Source organism: Bolinopsis microptera, chromosome 9, assembly GCF_026151205.1.
Source record: "Bolinopsis microptera isolate Bmic1 chromosome 9, MBARI_Bmic_1.0, whole genome shotgun sequence".
Classification (NCBI taxonomy): Eukaryota; Metazoa; Ctenophora; class Tentaculata; order Lobata; family Bolinopsidae; genus Bolinopsis; species Bolinopsis microptera.
The window spans coordinates 2,116,804-2,133,193 of NC_087080.1; the positions used below are offsets into that span (position 1 = coordinate 2,116,804).

At 37.4% G+C, this 16,390-nt stretch overlaps 3 protein-coding genes across 5 annotated transcripts; all 3 read right to left on the reverse strand.

Moving 5' to 3' along the window:
• Positions 1 to 418: 418 nt before the first annotated feature.
• LOC134820636 (phosphatidylserine synthase 2-like) lies at positions 419 to 3,951 on the reverse strand. Of its 2 annotated transcripts, XM_063831139.1 has the most exons (5): positions 3,837 to 3,936; positions 3,299 to 3,382; positions 2,867 to 3,041; positions 2,392 to 2,526; positions 419 to 2,221 (listed from the first exon to the last, which is right to left on the reverse strand). In XM_063831139.1, exons 1-5 carry the CDS (start codon positions 3,928 to 3,930, stop codon positions 1,327 to 1,329), a joined length of 1,383 nt encoding a protein of 460 aa, XP_063687209.1. In that variant the 5' UTR covers positions 3,931 to 3,936; the 3' UTR covers positions 419 to 1,326. The 2 variants fall into 2 exon arrangements, with proteins under 2 accessions (XP_063687209.1, XP_063687210.1); XM_063831140.1 differs by lacking the exon at positions 3,299 to 3,382 and having other exon boundaries at positions 3,837 to 3,951.
• A 224-nt stretch (positions 3,952 to 4,175) lies between these two features.
• On the reverse strand, positions 4,176 to 11,019 carry LOC134820798 (lipoamide acyltransferase component of branched-chain alpha-keto acid dehydrogenase complex, mitochondrial-like). Of its 2 annotated transcripts, none has more exons than XM_063831427.1 (10): positions 10,877 to 11,019; positions 10,386 to 10,519; positions 9,890 to 10,068; positions 9,475 to 9,677; positions 9,183 to 9,290; positions 8,888 to 9,017; positions 8,556 to 8,649; positions 8,118 to 8,340; positions 6,035 to 6,226; positions 4,176 to 5,868 (listed from the first exon to the last, which is right to left on the reverse strand). In XM_063831427.1, the coding sequence occupies exons 1-10, from the start codon at positions 11,003 to 11,005 to the stop codon at positions 5,701 to 5,703; spliced, it is 1,560 nt and encodes a 519-aa protein (XP_063687497.1). In that variant the 5' UTR covers positions 11,006 to 11,019; the 3' UTR covers positions 4,176 to 5,700. The 2 variants fall into 2 exon arrangements, with proteins under 2 accessions (XP_063687497.1, XP_063687496.1); XM_063831426.1 differs by having other exon boundaries at positions 4,180 to 5,868; positions 9,475 to 9,692; positions 10,877 to 11,013.
• Positions 11,020 to 11,328: 309 nt separating this feature from the next.
• On the reverse strand, positions 11,329 to 15,868 carry LOC134820471 (germ cell nuclear acidic protein-like). The gene is made up of 5 exons (XM_063830857.1): positions 14,418 to 15,868; positions 14,094 to 14,273; positions 13,524 to 13,686; positions 12,881 to 13,086; positions 11,329 to 12,672 (listed from the first exon to the last, which is right to left on the reverse strand). The coding sequence occupies exons 1-5, from the start codon at positions 15,845 to 15,847 to the stop codon at positions 12,495 to 12,497; spliced, it is 2,157 nt and encodes a 718-aa protein (XP_063686927.1). The 5' UTR covers positions 15,848 to 15,868; the 3' UTR covers positions 11,329 to 12,494.
• Positions 15,869 to 16,390: the final 522 nt, after the last annotated feature.

The window sequence follows — 16,390 nt, forward strand, 5'->3', positions numbered from 1 at the left end:
CAAAATCGAACATATTTGAGGAAAAGCTATAATTATGAAGGCGCGGTCTTATGAGCAAAATCTTTACAAATTCTTCTTTGGTCAATTCTCGCCATTCATGTAGAATACAGAACTATGGGCGTTGATAATCAATATTATCAATAATCATTAATAATAACGTTTTCGTAGTATTTACAAATGAGGCTCCGAGGAAGTGGAATGACAGGCTAGGCTGGGGTTCTCTAAAATAAAATTTTATGAACTCTTTGAATTTAACATTGCCATTGGAGACGATTAACACAGTTTAACAATGTTCTGTTACCAACAATACTTTCACTGTTTTAATAACCCCACTCTAGTTAACATTTTCAGTTTGGTTCTGAATTAAGTGGAACTTTTCAAGCGCGGTTCGTACATTAAAGAGCCAATGAAACGACAATTTACAAAAACTATCAAACTCATTTAACAATAACATACGTAACAAATAGCACAAAAGAATGTCAAGAATTTAAAGAATTTAAAAGCAATGGTTGTTCAAAGGGAAAATGCATTTATTCAGAGGGTTAAGTTCTAAGCAGGGGTAAATATTTATCGCCGTGGTGATATTTGACATATATAAATAGTATATATTATATATTTGACATATAATATATATTATATAATAGTTATAAAAAAGACAAATTGTTTTAATTGTTTAAGCAAATAGCGCCTTGTTATTTAACCGCTCTTATGAAACGATTTTAATTTTTTACCCTGTAATAAAAATCACGACGACAAATGCTCACGACGACAAATGCTCACGACGACAAATGCTCACGACGACAAATCCTTACCCCTAAGTCTGGATCTCAAGGTGTAGCCTAGTTTTAATATGTTAGATCTGATATATAAGGTTATTAAACATCTCGGAATTGTGTCAAACCATTTAATTTCAAGTAAAGGAAAATAAGAAGGATTCATTAAATAATTGTTCATATCAAATGACAATTATGTATCCGATCTGGTTGAGCTATAAAAAATGACAATCACGTTTTAAAATGTTGTAGGTATTTGCAGGAAAAAGATATTCAAAGAGAAAATTGCATCAATTTGTAAAACAGCGATTATGTAACAAAAGTAAATTCTTATCATCTTTAAGCGACGTTACAAACTGTCGAGCAACCACCGGTGATTGACTCTAATTTATTCTGCATTAGCTCACTGTACTCAATAATTCCAACATACACCAAATTACGAAAAATCTGAACCTAAACAAAAAACCCCAATAACATTTAACTTTAACTAGCTCCTGGTAAGGGTACTATCACCCGAAAAAGCACCACCCCTAATTACTAATTAGTCCCTGACCTACTGAACTTTCCTATTTTTAATCTTTCTCGCTGCCCTAATTTGGTCCATTTCCTCGATTGACTCGCTGACTTCCCGTCCGGACGCTGTACGGCGTCTCCGCGGTAACTTATACGTGAAGTTCCAAAACGACCAGCCCAAGAAGACAACCACAAACGCTACCCAGAACGCCACAACGTGCGGAGGGAATGGTTTGGAGATGGTCTCGTATCCGAACTTGTACACGAGCATACACTCAGTCACCAGGATACTTACTGCTACCCAACTCTGCTGCCCAAACCGCTTGCACAGAGGGTTGGACATGTACTCATACTGCTCACGCATGGACACCGCGCCCATAAACAACATGATGGCAGCCCGGGAGTAGTTGACAATGTGGGGAGGCGGTATCCACAGCACCGCTTTTATGTAGAATGTGTTCAGTTCGAATAACATGATAATGGAACAGATTCCAATAACAGAGAACCATCTCTTCACATCATCCGTGTACCCCCAGTCGAACTTGGTCCAGCTTTGGGGGGTAAACTGGCTTAACACTCTCTGGAACTTTCCACGATTCCCTGGAATGGACCACAAGTCGCGCCAGTCGTAAGTTTTGGATTCCAGGATATCGAGAGTTTTAATTCCCAACCATATTCCTAGTCCGTTACAAATAACGGCATCCAATACCCAGTGATCCCACCAACACTCCCCAAAGTTAGGAAGTTGGTGCTCCAGGGAATATTCTAGAATCTCAAATGTGATGCTGAGCACGAAACTCATCCAGTAGTCGCGGAATACGATAGCTTTGGCCCACCAACCAGTGAGATGGAATATCACGAACCAGTCCATCTTATCCCAAACGTTATGGTACGGGTCCTCAGGGTGGTCCGGGTCGTAGATGAGGCAGTTGTTGCTGAACAAACAACAGGGTTACAAACTTACAATAGTATTAGTACGCGACAAAAAAGATTTTAAAATAGTTTCTCGATTGAACCGATTCAATTCTTAGGTGGAAAATTCAAAAATTCATGAAATTCAAAAATAAAATGTTAACTTAAGATTGAATAAAGTTTGAAAACTGACCTGTAATCCATTTCCTCCAGCGGTGTTCCCAACTCAGGGTCAATGTACACAAGGAGCCTTCTAACATCATCCTTATGTTGGAACAGTGTGAAGATGAGGATCAGTTCGTACAGCATTGATAGGGCTAGAACTAATCTGAAATAGTACTGGTATTACAAAGAGGATAATAGTGTACACCTTAATTCAACTTAGGAACTTCTAGTTCTGCTTATTATTTTAACGATTATTTCGTCCCAATTGTTAGATTTTGTTCGTAATACGATCATCAAGTTGATCAGGATTATATTGTATAACGTATAACAAGTACATGTTACACAAATATGAATAATCAGTAGATCAACAAGCAACAACAACTGCTTTACACGGAGGAGCTACAAGCTTAACAGAGAACGGTTATAGCGAATATCACAATCAATAATATAAAATATGCAGATATCATAACGAAAATATGCAGATAATATAACTATAAAAATACCTCCAAAATATGGGATGAGGCCTGATAAACGGCCCGTTCCTCGTGTGTATCATAGCAATGTACAGGAAGGACACGCTCACGAAGAGAAGTCCCCGTTTGGTGTTGAGCGCCGTATCTTCACTGCTTGTCTCAAAGAGAGCAAAGTACGCTATCACACCCAGGAATATGACAAGACCTGAGATGTAGTCACGTTAGTAGAGCAACCTGTGAAATGTGATTAATAACTTGTCACTTCATACTTCACTTCATACTTTACTGTAAGAGCAGACTTCCGAAGAATCAAGAAATGAAAATACAGTTTGAATTTGTATAATGCTGTTCTAAACATCTTCACTTGGTTTTTAAAGGTCGAAGGATGATTTGAGATTTAAAACTTTAAAGTGAGGATGCGAATATGAGGTTAACCTGTACATGTGAGGGTATGAGGTTTACCTGTGATGCTATGAGCGCTATCTGAGAGACTATGAGGCTTATCATTGAGGTTATGAGGTTTACATGTGAGGTTATGAGGTTTCCCTGTGAATGTTTGAGGGCATATATTGAGGCTGTAAGGTATTCAGAGGTTTACATATTGTGAGGTTATGAGGGCTACCTGTAGAGGTATGTGAAGTTATGAGGTTTACCTGTGAGGGTATGAGGTATGAGGTTATGAGGTTTACCTGTAAGGGTATGAGGCATGAGGTTATGAGGTTTACCTGTAAGGGTATGAGGTTATGAGGTTAGCCTGTAAGGTTATGAGGTTTACCTGTAAGGGTGTGAGGGTATGAGGTTTACCTGTAAGGGTATGAGGGTATGAGGTTTACCTATGAGGTTTACCTGTAAGGGTGTGAGGTTTACCTGTAAGGGTGTGAGGGTATGAGGTTTACCTGTAAGGGTATGAGGTTTACCTGTAAGGGTATGAGGTTTACCTGTAAGGGTATGAGGTTTACCTGTAAGGGTATGAGGTTTACCTGTAAGGTATGAGGTTTACCTGTAAGGGTATGAGGTTTCCAGAACCAGCTGTTAGAATCATCAGTAGGAATACTCTGCTCCTGTTGATCAGGACGCTCTGATTCTGGTAACATGGTCCTGATCCTATTTGTTTTATTGTAATAACGCTGATACTTGACACGTGTTTTATTGTACGTGTTTTAATGGTTTATTGTAATAACGCTTAAACACTTGATGATATTAGAATACCTTACAAGACGAGAAGGTGGGAATTCAGATTTTATATTTTTGTTGGGTGTGGAACAATATTTAAACTTATGTCTATGGTAAATGTCGGATTGAGCATCACAAAATCTGCTAAGAAATGAAAGTCACGTTCTTCGATTTATAAATGCGTTTTATAATTTTATTCTCAAGTTTACATTCTCGAATACAGATAATATTTTATACTGCCTCTAAATTCTTAAATATTATAAATAAGTTATAGTCTTAAGTCGTAAACAGAGCCTCAAAGTTTAATATAAGCAAAATATTACAAAAAATACAAAAACTCTATTCTCAAAATTTTCTGATCTTTTTACTTTGTACACAGGTCATGGTACAAATATGAAAAAAATCATGCCTACATTCTTGATTTTATTCTAACTAACCCTAAAGGCATCAGTATTTGTTAATCAACCCCAATTTAACTACTAATAAATTAATAATTGTAAACATCCACTAAAGAAATTTGATGATTACATCCAAACGCATGCAAAACTTTAAACATTAATAAGCGGCCTTAACGAAGTCACACTGTAACCAGTAAATAGCAATTTGGAAAGTAGCCGTCCTTGCCAAATCAACCTATTGATAACTTATATCTAACAAGATAAAAACGTCGACACGAACCGACAATTCAAATTAGCAATTCTCCGTTGCTTATGAAGCAGCTCATCCAATAACTAAGAAAATCATCACTGCTAATGAATATTCAAAACGTTCGAGAATGAACGAACGTTTATTATAAACTAAAGAGTTAAGCTCTCCAAGCAAATTAAGCAGCAAGCTTTTAACACTGCGATAGGAATGTTACCGATGATTCGCTATTGTTCTTCATTGCTACACACATAGGATAGTTAAAATAACACTACGTACGTGTACTGCCTAGCTGATAAACATGATGTTAAGCTCGTTTAAGAGTCGTAGTAGTTATAGTCTACTACTAATAGTAGTAGTTGTAGCAACCGAGGTAAATTCTTTAAGTGGCGGACCGCTAAATGGTCCACTAACTCGTATATAAGTATTATGCTATTATCCATTTTAAAGGACTCGTCGGTATACCTTATATTATAGATATATATAAGAAACATATGTGATTATGTGAGGGAGAGTAGGAATTGAGGCTTACTTCCAAGCTTAGTATCTAATGTCAGTGTTGGAGCTTAACATGAGAAAACATTTGAGGGGGTGCCAACCCCATCGATGCCTATGTCCATTTGACCAAAAGTTGAGGAATAAATGGCTAAAATGAGCATATAATTTTCACAATTTTTCGGTCAAAATTGAAAAACTAAAAACTTAATATTTCTGATACGTACCATACTCTAATACTCTATTGAGCTGAAATATAGCTGTATATTTTGCCATGTTGTCCAAAAGTTAAGGAATAAATTACCATACGAAGGGGAGCCTTAAAAACCTTGAAGAAATTAACCATTTAAGTTTTAGAATTAAAAACGGACTAATCTAAAATTGTATCCTGGGTTGCTCGAAATTAACTCGTAGACAATTTCAACAACCAAAATCGTTAAAACTTCTTCAAAACGTTAATTAATAAGCCTCAAAATAAACTGTAAGAATATCTCAAAAACCGAAAACGTAACACTTTTAAAGATCTAACGTAAAAACCACACCCCTTAAATCTACTTCAGATAAAATAGCAGGAGGCTAGGGTTCTCGAGGTAGCGTTTGAGGGTGTTGGAGTACCGAGCAACAGTAGCACCGTCCAGAACTCTGTGGTCACCTGACCAGCTGACACACATGGTGTTAGCAGCGTACACCTCACCTGCTGTGTTGAACGCTGGACGGGTCTGACAGGGCAGGTTACAAAGTTAGATAAGGATTTATCAATTTATAAAAAAATTAACCGATTATTCGCGATTTCAAATCAAATAATATATCCGATTCCGAATCATAAAGGAATATGGACTAAATGCTAAATAAACCTATAATATACAAGTCCAGTTCCATGCTAACCTGTATTTTGCCGAAAGCACCAATGCAGACCTCAGGTACCACCAACATGGGTGAAGCGTAGGTACCACCCACTGCTCCAACGTTAGAGAGACTGAAAGTTCCTCCTGTGACGTCATCAGCAGATAACTTATTGTTATTTCCTAAGGTTTTAAGTCGGTCCAGCTCGCTCGCTATGTCCAGGATTGACAGATTCTGAGGAGAGTGGAGATTAGATTTTATGACCTTACATAATTAAGATTTAAATGCTTAATTTATAATTTAGTACGGGTAAACCGCCCCTAAAATGTCAGCCACCCCTAAAACGCCACTCTTGATTGAATAGATCCCATCTTCTTAGAAAGTATCTTACCTAATCATTTGTAACTCCTAAACATAAAAAAATATCATTCAGACCCTGCCACATCCTGAAATTGAATCTAAATGATGCCATAAGGCCATTATTTTCACTTTGTACGAATTTTTTACTTTTGAAAAAAAGCGCACAATTTTATAACTCTGAAATTCATTAATATTAACTCAGTTTTGGTCTAGGATAGTGATATTTACATATTTTAGCAACTTTGTACATATGACTGGAGATATGGAAAGTTATACATTACTCAATATTACTACCCTCCCCTAAAATGTCAACTGGCCGCCCCCTAAAATGTCATTTTATCAGATTCTGGCTTTGAGACTACAAGCACCATAAAATGGAGGTACCAGCCTATTAAACATCATATTTAGCATCTAATGGTAATATTGGAAAGCTTTGGCAGCTCAAGGAATTAGTTTTATTTTATTAATTGCAATAAACATCCCCTAAAATGTCTAATTATCCCCCCTAAAATGTCATTTTAACCTGATCAAATTACTCAGGCTTTTCCTAAGATGCAATGCATACTCACATTTAGTTAATAGTTGATGTTAATAATTAACAAGTGCCAAAACAAGAGCTATTATCGCACACCATGCGAACAAAATACAAATTTGACATTTTAGGGGAGAAAAAAATGACATTTTAGGGGGCATATCATAGGTTTACCATAAACTAGTAAGTACCAAAAACCGTAGTTTTTGACATTCAATTTTGCTAAAAGCAGTCAAATCTAGTCTATAGAGAAGGTCAGATCGATTACTGGGTTGGCTTAGTTAACTACAGGTCACTAAAATTGCCAAAATGCAGGATGATGTTAAAAATCCCAAAAAATACAATTAAAACATGCAATTTGCACAAGGTTAAAATCACATTGAATCCATTTCTTTTGTGCCAATGCAATGGTTAGTTTATAACTAGATAATCTAACTACAGGTGTAAATTTTGTTGACTGAGTTACTGTTTTGCCGTAAGTTCTGGGTATTCAAAAAAAAGTCCCCAAAATGTCACAAAAAGTAAATTGACTAAAATCCACCATTTTTTTTCAACAGAGAGAGAAATTCTGGTCGACACCTCTCAGAAATAGGTTATATTTGTTCCAGAAGTGGTTAAAATTAATAATTGAGCAACATTCTGAGTGCTACACAACCTGTTTTAGCTGACGTTTTAGGGGTGGTGCACGTGACATTTTAGGGGGTGATTACTGTTTTGAGGTACTTCCTTTAGTGAGTGAATGTTTTCAAGTAGCTTAATGTTTTAATAAGACAAAACAAATAGTACTAGTGACAAAAGATAAATCAGGCCTCCTGTACATTTTGTAATTATCACACATATAGAGTTGACATTTTAGGGGTGGTGTTTTAAAAGTGACTCCATTTCAACGTCCAAAAAATTGTACCTGATTTTATTTTCAAATTTCCAAATCTTCCTGGCAGGCTAGAAAAAGGTTTAAATATTATTCCTAGACACTTCAGAACCCTGTAAATTTAGCCCTAACTCGGCAATCTGGGCTCAAAAAACAGGTGACGTTTTAGGGGCGGTTTACCCGTAATATGTTCCGATATGTTTTGTAGTATATAGTAGTATAATAGTGACATGTTTTGTAGTATAAAAGTCTTCAGAGGCTTGAATATGTCATGTAGGGGGGTATGTTTTTAATGTCGAAGGTAAAAACCCGATGTGACAATATGACCAAATTAACCAGATCGGACTACGAAAATAACGAACCTGAACATTCTTGATGTTAGGAACCATAAGTCCATGTGGAGTATCAGTAGCAATACCGATATTGTGGGACGCTTTGTAGGTTATAGCGGTGCAATCAGAGTTAACGTGAGCATTGACCATGGGGAAGTCAGCCATGGCTTGTGAGGCAGCCTTTATCAGCAGTGGCATGAAAGTTAGCTTGATCTTGTGCTCTTTTCCCAGCTTCTTTATCATATCTTTCAGTCTGAAGTGGGAAGTTGTTAGCTCATAACGAGGAATTATATTGTGGTCATTTGTTAAAGTGCCACAATCTGTTTAGTGAAGCTACAATGGTCATGATGAAATTATTTGCGGTAAAAGATAAAAAAGTGGTCGTCTACGCAGCCCACCCCCCCCCCCCCCGGCCCCTCCCATCTACCCCCTCTACCAAGCAGCCCCCCTTCTCCACCCTCTACTTACTGCACAATATTGTCCATGGAATACTCGTCGTGGTATGTAAATCTGGGGACCTGTTGAGCTGCAGACATTGTCTTGACCATCACCTTCGCTATTCCTGGCAACAATAGTGTGTGAGTGACAAACTGTCAATAGAAAAAAACGGGATTTTTAATTGAATCGTATTGACAGGGGAGGGGTTTATTAACGATCTATGATTTTTGGAAAATACGATCGTCTCTCTCCCCTCCCCCTCCCAAATGCTTCTTATTTTGCACGGATGTTTGGAGTTTGGAGATGTTTTGGGAAAAGCAACTATCAGATTACCTTGACTTATCTCCAAAAAACTATCAAACCTTTAATATCAACAACAGTATCCTCAGACTGATTGCCTCCTCCCATCAGTTGAGATGTAGGAGATGAGTTCCAGAATTGAGCTGTGGGTATTGTGGCTATGGGGGCTGGCTCCCTTCTTACAAGCGGCTCCTGAGGGATACATCCTCAGTCAATACTTTGTAAGAACTTCAATTGTTAACATAATTAGACCTACTTAGTGCTTATACAGCTAGTTTATAAACAAGAATAAACTATAAACTATAAACTATAAACTATAATATAAGTAATAAGCTAGAATATAAATATATTCAATACCTGAGAAACTTGTTCGGTTGCTGACCCGGCTGAAGCAAGGTAGTTCAACAGATCATCTTTAGTGATTCTACCACCTTTACCACTTCCTGGCACTAAAACCAAATCTACCTGGAACAGTTTTAATATTCGTCAACGTGAACATCCAGTATCCATGCCTAATTCAATAATCTATGATTTTAAAAACCTATAAAGATAAGGGTAGAACATGTTAAAAATGTAAGATTCATAGATGGAATTTCATAAGACAACCCCTTTGAAGGGAGACACATTTCCAACCCAAAACTTAACTAACCTTCTTATCAGCAGCTAGTTTGCGCACAGCAGGAGTAGTAAGGATCTCTCTTTCAGGAGCCGGGGTAGCAGGTGTTGGAGGGGGTGGGGGTGCAGCGCTCGGTGTAGCGCTCGGTGTAGCACTTGAGGTAGCGCTACCTTGGGTCTGGATTGGCACTGGGACTGTTTCAGAAGAGGAGTTGGAAGGCAGCACGTTCTCTGCTTCTAAAGTAATTGATGCTATTTCTATGTTAATTTTAAAATGGTGAGTCACCTGTCACAGCATTTTGCCTTGAATTTAAATGACGGGACGCTATTTCGACCGTGCTGATTTTTGAAGTTATTTTATCTAAGTTAAATAATAAATAATGTAGACTAAGTCACTAAGTAGCTGGTTAAATAATGAACCAAAAAAAAGGTGATAAAACATTTCTTACCTTCGTCGGACACCTCTATATCCACAAGAGCCTGACCCACCTTGCAGATATCCTCCTCCGCAAAGTGCACAGCACGCACAATTCCATCATATCTACAGGTTATTGTAACTGTTGCCTTGTCAGACTGCACCTCACAGATGTTATCAAACTGGGCCACTTCGTCCCCTACATTCACATACCTGGAATTGTTTTGTCTATTAGTATTCAGTTGCAGTGATCCTAGTTTATTAACACGTTACAGCACACGTTCCGTGCTATTTACTGTGAATTCAGTAGCTAACAACTGAAATGTAAATCGGAACAACCCACGTACAATATACAATATACATGATATATCGAGTTACGGTATATAATAGAGTTAGTGAGGAGCTAATCTCATTTCCAAAACCGCTATTTTTCCAAGGATAGCCGAATCATTGAATATTTGTGGAGCGCTACACTGTGGAATATCAGTACTCTTGCAATAGTATTATACGTAAAATTACTAGAAACATACCATTCTTTGATAGTGACCTCAGCAATACCCTCTCCAATATCGGATAGTTTAAAGGGAACTACTGTAGCGTTGTGTTGTGGTACTGAAGTGTGTAAGTCACGTGATGGGCACGGCACAGGACTGCTCACTACCGTCTGAGAACAGAAACACTCGTCAAATATAGTAATTTCCATATTATACAAGCGTTTAGATTTAATGAAATTTATATTTAATGAAATTTGAGGATTGCAGCTATAATGTTAGTCACCCTAGAAACCGTCAGGATTCTCCGATACACTACTATTAACAATAACATAACCTAGTAACCTGGTAACTTAGTGACCTAGTAACCTGGTGACCTAGTAACCTGGTAACCTGGTAACCTAGTGACCTAGTAACCTAGTAACCTGGTAACTTAGTGACCTAGTAACCTGGTGACCTAGTAACCTGGTAACCTGGTAACCTGGTAACCTAGTAACCTGGTAACCTGGTAACTGTAGAATGTAACTTACGTGTCTGGCACGTTTGACAGGACAGTGAGTAGCAGGGTGGGCTACATAACACTTACTACTCATGTTCTGGACATGGTAGGACCTCTGCAGCGTCGGCAGAAGTTGTAACGTTCTTCTAAAGGCTGACATCTACTTAATAAACTGTTAAATGAGCTATATGTTCCAACACAGGGTAAGTATTTGGACTACGAGATTATTTTAAAATGATATGATTTGAAGTGAATCTTAAAATTAGATTTGAAACTAGAATGCTTTCTCGTTTATTTGAAGTTGAATTTATGTTTGTGTTACTAGGAACACTTACATAAATTATAATTACACGATAAATTATTTCACAATCTTGAAGTAAATGTGGGTTTTTGAAGTTATCATCAGTTCTACAAATTCAACGTTCAACGCTGCCCACATGCACATGTCCTAATTGTATAAAACATCATTTAAACATCAAAGGATCAGATTGCACAATTTATCACAAGTCAACTTTCGAGATTCTTATCTTGTCAACATTTAACCAAGTGCAACTCTCAACTAAGTGTCAACAACTGAATCTCACAGAGCTTCATCTTACTCTCAACCAAAGTAACCACTCCATCTATCAGAACCAAAGCAACCAGGTAAATATTATTCTGATCACTGAGAATATGTTCACGAGTCCCATTTGCTCTTCTTCTCATAAGAATACGCCCCATCCTCTGAAGTCTGAATCATCCCTGTCTTTGGTGTATATTTCCTCCACTGATATAAATAGGTACAACAGCAAACAAACGTAGTCGCGCCAACAATCATGATAAACTTGTTGGGGCGCGCGTACAGCTCAAAGTTAGTGAAGCGGAAGAGTGTAGTTGAACGGGCGGCTGCTATTCCTGTACGTGGTTTGAGAGGTTCGTCAAGGGGAGAGGTTTTCTTTGGAGCGTCTGCCATGATCGGTATTTAGATGGTATTTAGAAGAAAGGGAGGGAGAGTACCAAGTTGATAGGGACTTAAGAACGGTTAAAAGTCTAGATTCTTAGATTTCTTAACACAGGTTTCAGCTGGCACTTACGTTCATATTATCTTGCGCTGCCGGCTACGTAGATTGTGCAGGTAAACTAATCACAACTTATATGTATAGGTAAAATGATATCATATGTAAAATGAGGTAATAGGTATTATTATAAACAGAATCTCACATAACACGATGATTGAAATAACTGTAACTAATGCAATTTGTGCCCTTATAATGGATTGTTGATTGTCTCAACATTTATTACTATTCGGTTTAATATCTTAATATGAGGTCGATAGATAGTAGGTTATTACATAATATGATAAGATAGTATGATCAAGCTTTTATATGTATTTATGTTGTTCACAACGTTTGAATAAAACTAAGTGAATATATTCAATAAGCATTGCATGATGAAATATATCAAAAAACCTCATTTCAAATCTAAAATTCCTAAAAGTAAATTATAAAGAATGATAAATTGTAAACAATATAATTTAACTTGAAGCGTTAAAAAACGTTATGTATTCAAAACGAAATATACATGATAGTCAAACCATGTAGAAATTCTAGTAAAGCTTTAAAACATTTAGCCAACTCTCAAATGTACTATAGAACATTAGCAAACTCAATTTAAATAGTATTTTGTGTTTTCAGATCCTTGAACTCGGCGCTAAGAATCTTCATGAGGTCTTTATGAGGGGTCCGAGGAGGTTGATTCTCTTTAACCTGGCTAAAACGAGTTTTAACAAACTCTGTCCACTTATTAGGGGTCTTGCCTGGAGTCTGACTTGTATTTGGTAATGTCAATCTGAAATGAAATTTAGCGTTAATCTCTAAGTGGGCGAGAATTTAGTCAGCAAATAAGTTGGACTAACAAATAAGGCCATGGCTGGGTAACAGATAACATGCTAATCTGTGTCTAGAGACATTTAATACCATAATATTTAAATAATAAAACTCCATCCACATTCCACATTTAAAAGTATATTATTTAAATAATAAAAGTGCAGATCTACCTGCTGTAACAGAGAGGGCACCTCGCTCTGTCCAGATCCACACTCTTACTATGCCTCCCAATAGTGTAATTACACCACCCCTCACTACACTTGTAGTTATACTTGTACTGTATCTGGTAGGAGTGACAGCGCGACACTGGCGGTAGTTCCGGGTATTTGGTGTTCACGCGCCGCGCCCACCGCTTCCACAGAGGGCCGTGGTTATCCTGGACAGATGGGAATATTAACTTGACTGATTTAGACAGAGATATTCGTATGATTGGATAAATAACGAACAATATAATCAACAATGCCAGAGCAAGTATCAATCGCAAAAGCAGAGGGCTCGTATAACAGACTATGTTTCCTAAGCAAGAGCCGTGCATGACATATCACACAGCATTTAATACTAATAGTTAATAGTACTATGTTTACAGCTTTTAGCAACTATTAAAACTCACTATAACTAATCAGTTGTATCTAACTCTTAAAACCACGTACGAAACTCCACTAAAACCACGTACGAAACTCCACTAACCACGTACGAAACTACACTAACCACGTACGAAACTCCACTAACCACGTACGAAACTACACTAACCACGTACGAAACTCCACTAACCACGTACGAAACTCCACTAACCACGTACTAAACTCCACTAACCATCTTCTTGTCGATGATGAAAGTTGCAGCATGACACAGCTCGTGCGCCAGAGTTTCCTTCAATCTCTCTAAACAGTCCACTACTTTGGGGGATAGCTCTATGTGTGATTTATACTGTTCACCTTTACGCATGTATACACACCGTCCAGCTGTCGTGTTCAATCTGGGAGTCAGGATTTATTGATGTTGTTAAATATATGATTAGCATTATAATATCAATATAAATCAATATAAATTGATGTAGTATGCTATTGAGGCCCATGCCACCCCATCGCGGGTTTACTACTACCATTATTAGTCAGAAAACAAGTTTAAATAACAAAAGTGGATCGTTTGTAAAATATATACGTTACCTTTTGACTATTATCTAATGTTTTTTATTGTCAAGCACAAGCAATGCAAACATTATACAACTTATAATCAGCACATATTTTCGTCTACATAACTTAATTTACATCAAAAGTAATTCCCCACATAGATGCTGTTTTAATTTGATTCTAACTCTAATTCTAAAATGATAAGTTATCATATTAGGATGGAAACCCACAAAAGGCACAAAAAGGCACCAACCTTTTGTTGACCTTTATCTCCAGATCAGAAGGGAGCTCATTATTAAAGACAAACTCGTTAAACTGTTGGAACAGTTCACGTGCTGCAGTAAGAAGGTTCCTGTTGTAGGTTCTGTTGGGTTGACCTGGGGTTCCTGTCTTTGTTTTTACTGAGAGGGGCATGGCCAGGCAAGTGCGGCGTCTGAGGTGAATAGTTGGTTATTGATCAGAAGACGTACATGCTGCGTTTATTTATTGGAGCTTTAACTTATTGATTAGATAATCAAAACTTTAGGGAAAAAACTCAATTTAATATGAAAATCAAAGTTCTTAAAGACAGTATTACCGAACATTTTTAGCAGCAGGCGTACTCGGGCTGTGACAGAAAGAAGTTGGTGTTTTATACAAATTAGTTGGATTATGGTTAGGCATCTTAATATCCGTCCGGGTAGTAAAAAATGGAGTTTCCTTAATTGCAACATTTGGTTGACCTGGTGTCTCATAATCGTCATCTGAAGAAGAGTCTGGTGTCTGGACACCTTTGAATGCACCACCATCGTCACTTGCAGAGGAATCAGAAGTTAGAACACCTCCATCTTCACTGCCAGTTTCGTCTCCTTCTAAAGCTTCATCATCTATAAAGCTATTTTCATATTCCTCATCATCTGATAAAATGTAGTTGTTGGCTCTAATTTCCTCGGGATAAGACTCGTTGATTTCTGATACAGTTGATACATCAGCTTCTTCCTCTTCGTCTGAAGATTCTAACATGTTCTTTCTCCCACCTCTTCTGGCTGGGGCTGCAAGATCAAAACCGTCTTCATCACTCTCTTTTTTTCTTCTAACATTTTCTGTGTTTATTTGATTTGGTTTGCTGAAGGAGTTCTCTCTTGAACTCTCTGTGAACTCAAGTGACAAGTTTTTGTTTTTAGGAGACTCTGGTAGATCGAAGCTTATGTCAGGGGACGATAAGTCCAGCTGAGAGACTTCATTTCTGAAATGTTCACTGTAACTTCTTGGTTTGCGGCACAAAATTTCCTCAGATGGGGGTTTTTCAGGTGACTTTTTAACAATAGAGTTCTCTCTGGAGCTATCTGTAAGGACAAGTGACAAATTACTGTTCTTAGGAGATTCTGGGAGGTCAAAACTTATATCCGGAGATGACAAGTGCAAATGAGAAACCTCACTTCTAAAATGTTCACTATAACGGGAAGAGGAGAGTACTTTGTTAGATGGAACAGACTTATCATCAATAGAGAGATTCGAGAGATTCTCTTTATCTGAATCCAAAGTGGATAGGTTTTTAAAACTATCGTCTTTATCTGAATCCAATGAAAGATTTTTGAAGCTATCTTTGTCTGAAAAAGAGTCATTCCCCTCACCAAGGTTTAAACTAGACATCTCAGATCTGAAAAACTCGCTAAATCTTTTCTGCTTGAGACCGGAGTTGTTTACATTTAGGATATTGGTTGCAAGAGGAGAATATCCTGATCTCCTAAGAGAATCAACCGACAACTTGGGGGCTGTTCGAAGTTTCCGTTTAGAATTTACACTGTATGCCGCAGGTCTAAGCTCAAATTCTTCAAATGATAATGAGTAAGCTATGCTTATATTGGAGTCACAGCTTGAAATATTTGATGAGTTTGCATTGCTACCATGCTCATTAAGTGAGGACGGTTTAGGAGAACTTGTATTATCTATAGAGAGATCTCCAAGATCTAAACTCAATGAACCAAGGCTACTTCCACCAGGGCTAAAGTCTGATAGATTGTTCATGGCTGCCACGGTGTGCAACACCTAGATCGGAACATAATGTTAGTTATTTATCTTGGGATAAAATACCGTTAAAAGTTTAATTTTAACAAAAATGTCGGAAGAAACTTTTAGAGACTTGAACTGTTCGCAGAAAATTTTGTATTTTATAAATTATAATTTCAAGGATTTAAATAAACGTATAATGTTCTGTATAAATTAATTTTAAAAGTTTACAAGCAGACAAGAATAAAACACAAATTAGCAATAGATAAAAACAACTTTTAAGTTTATGCCTTGGAGGCTTGAGCCTTCAAAACTTTAGCAACGATCTTCTGCTCTTCGATAAGGAAAGCTCTGATAATTCTGGACCTTACACATCTTCCACATTTAGAGCCACCATAAGCTCTATTAACGGTCTTCACACGCTTAGACAGTGAAGCTAACTTGACAGGTCGTACAGCAGGAATTCCTCTTAAACCTTGTTTGCAGTCCCCACATTTGCTAATGTTGGTCTTCTTAGTAGCGTAGTGATACACAAGTTTGCCACCTGGGGTTTTGGTAAAA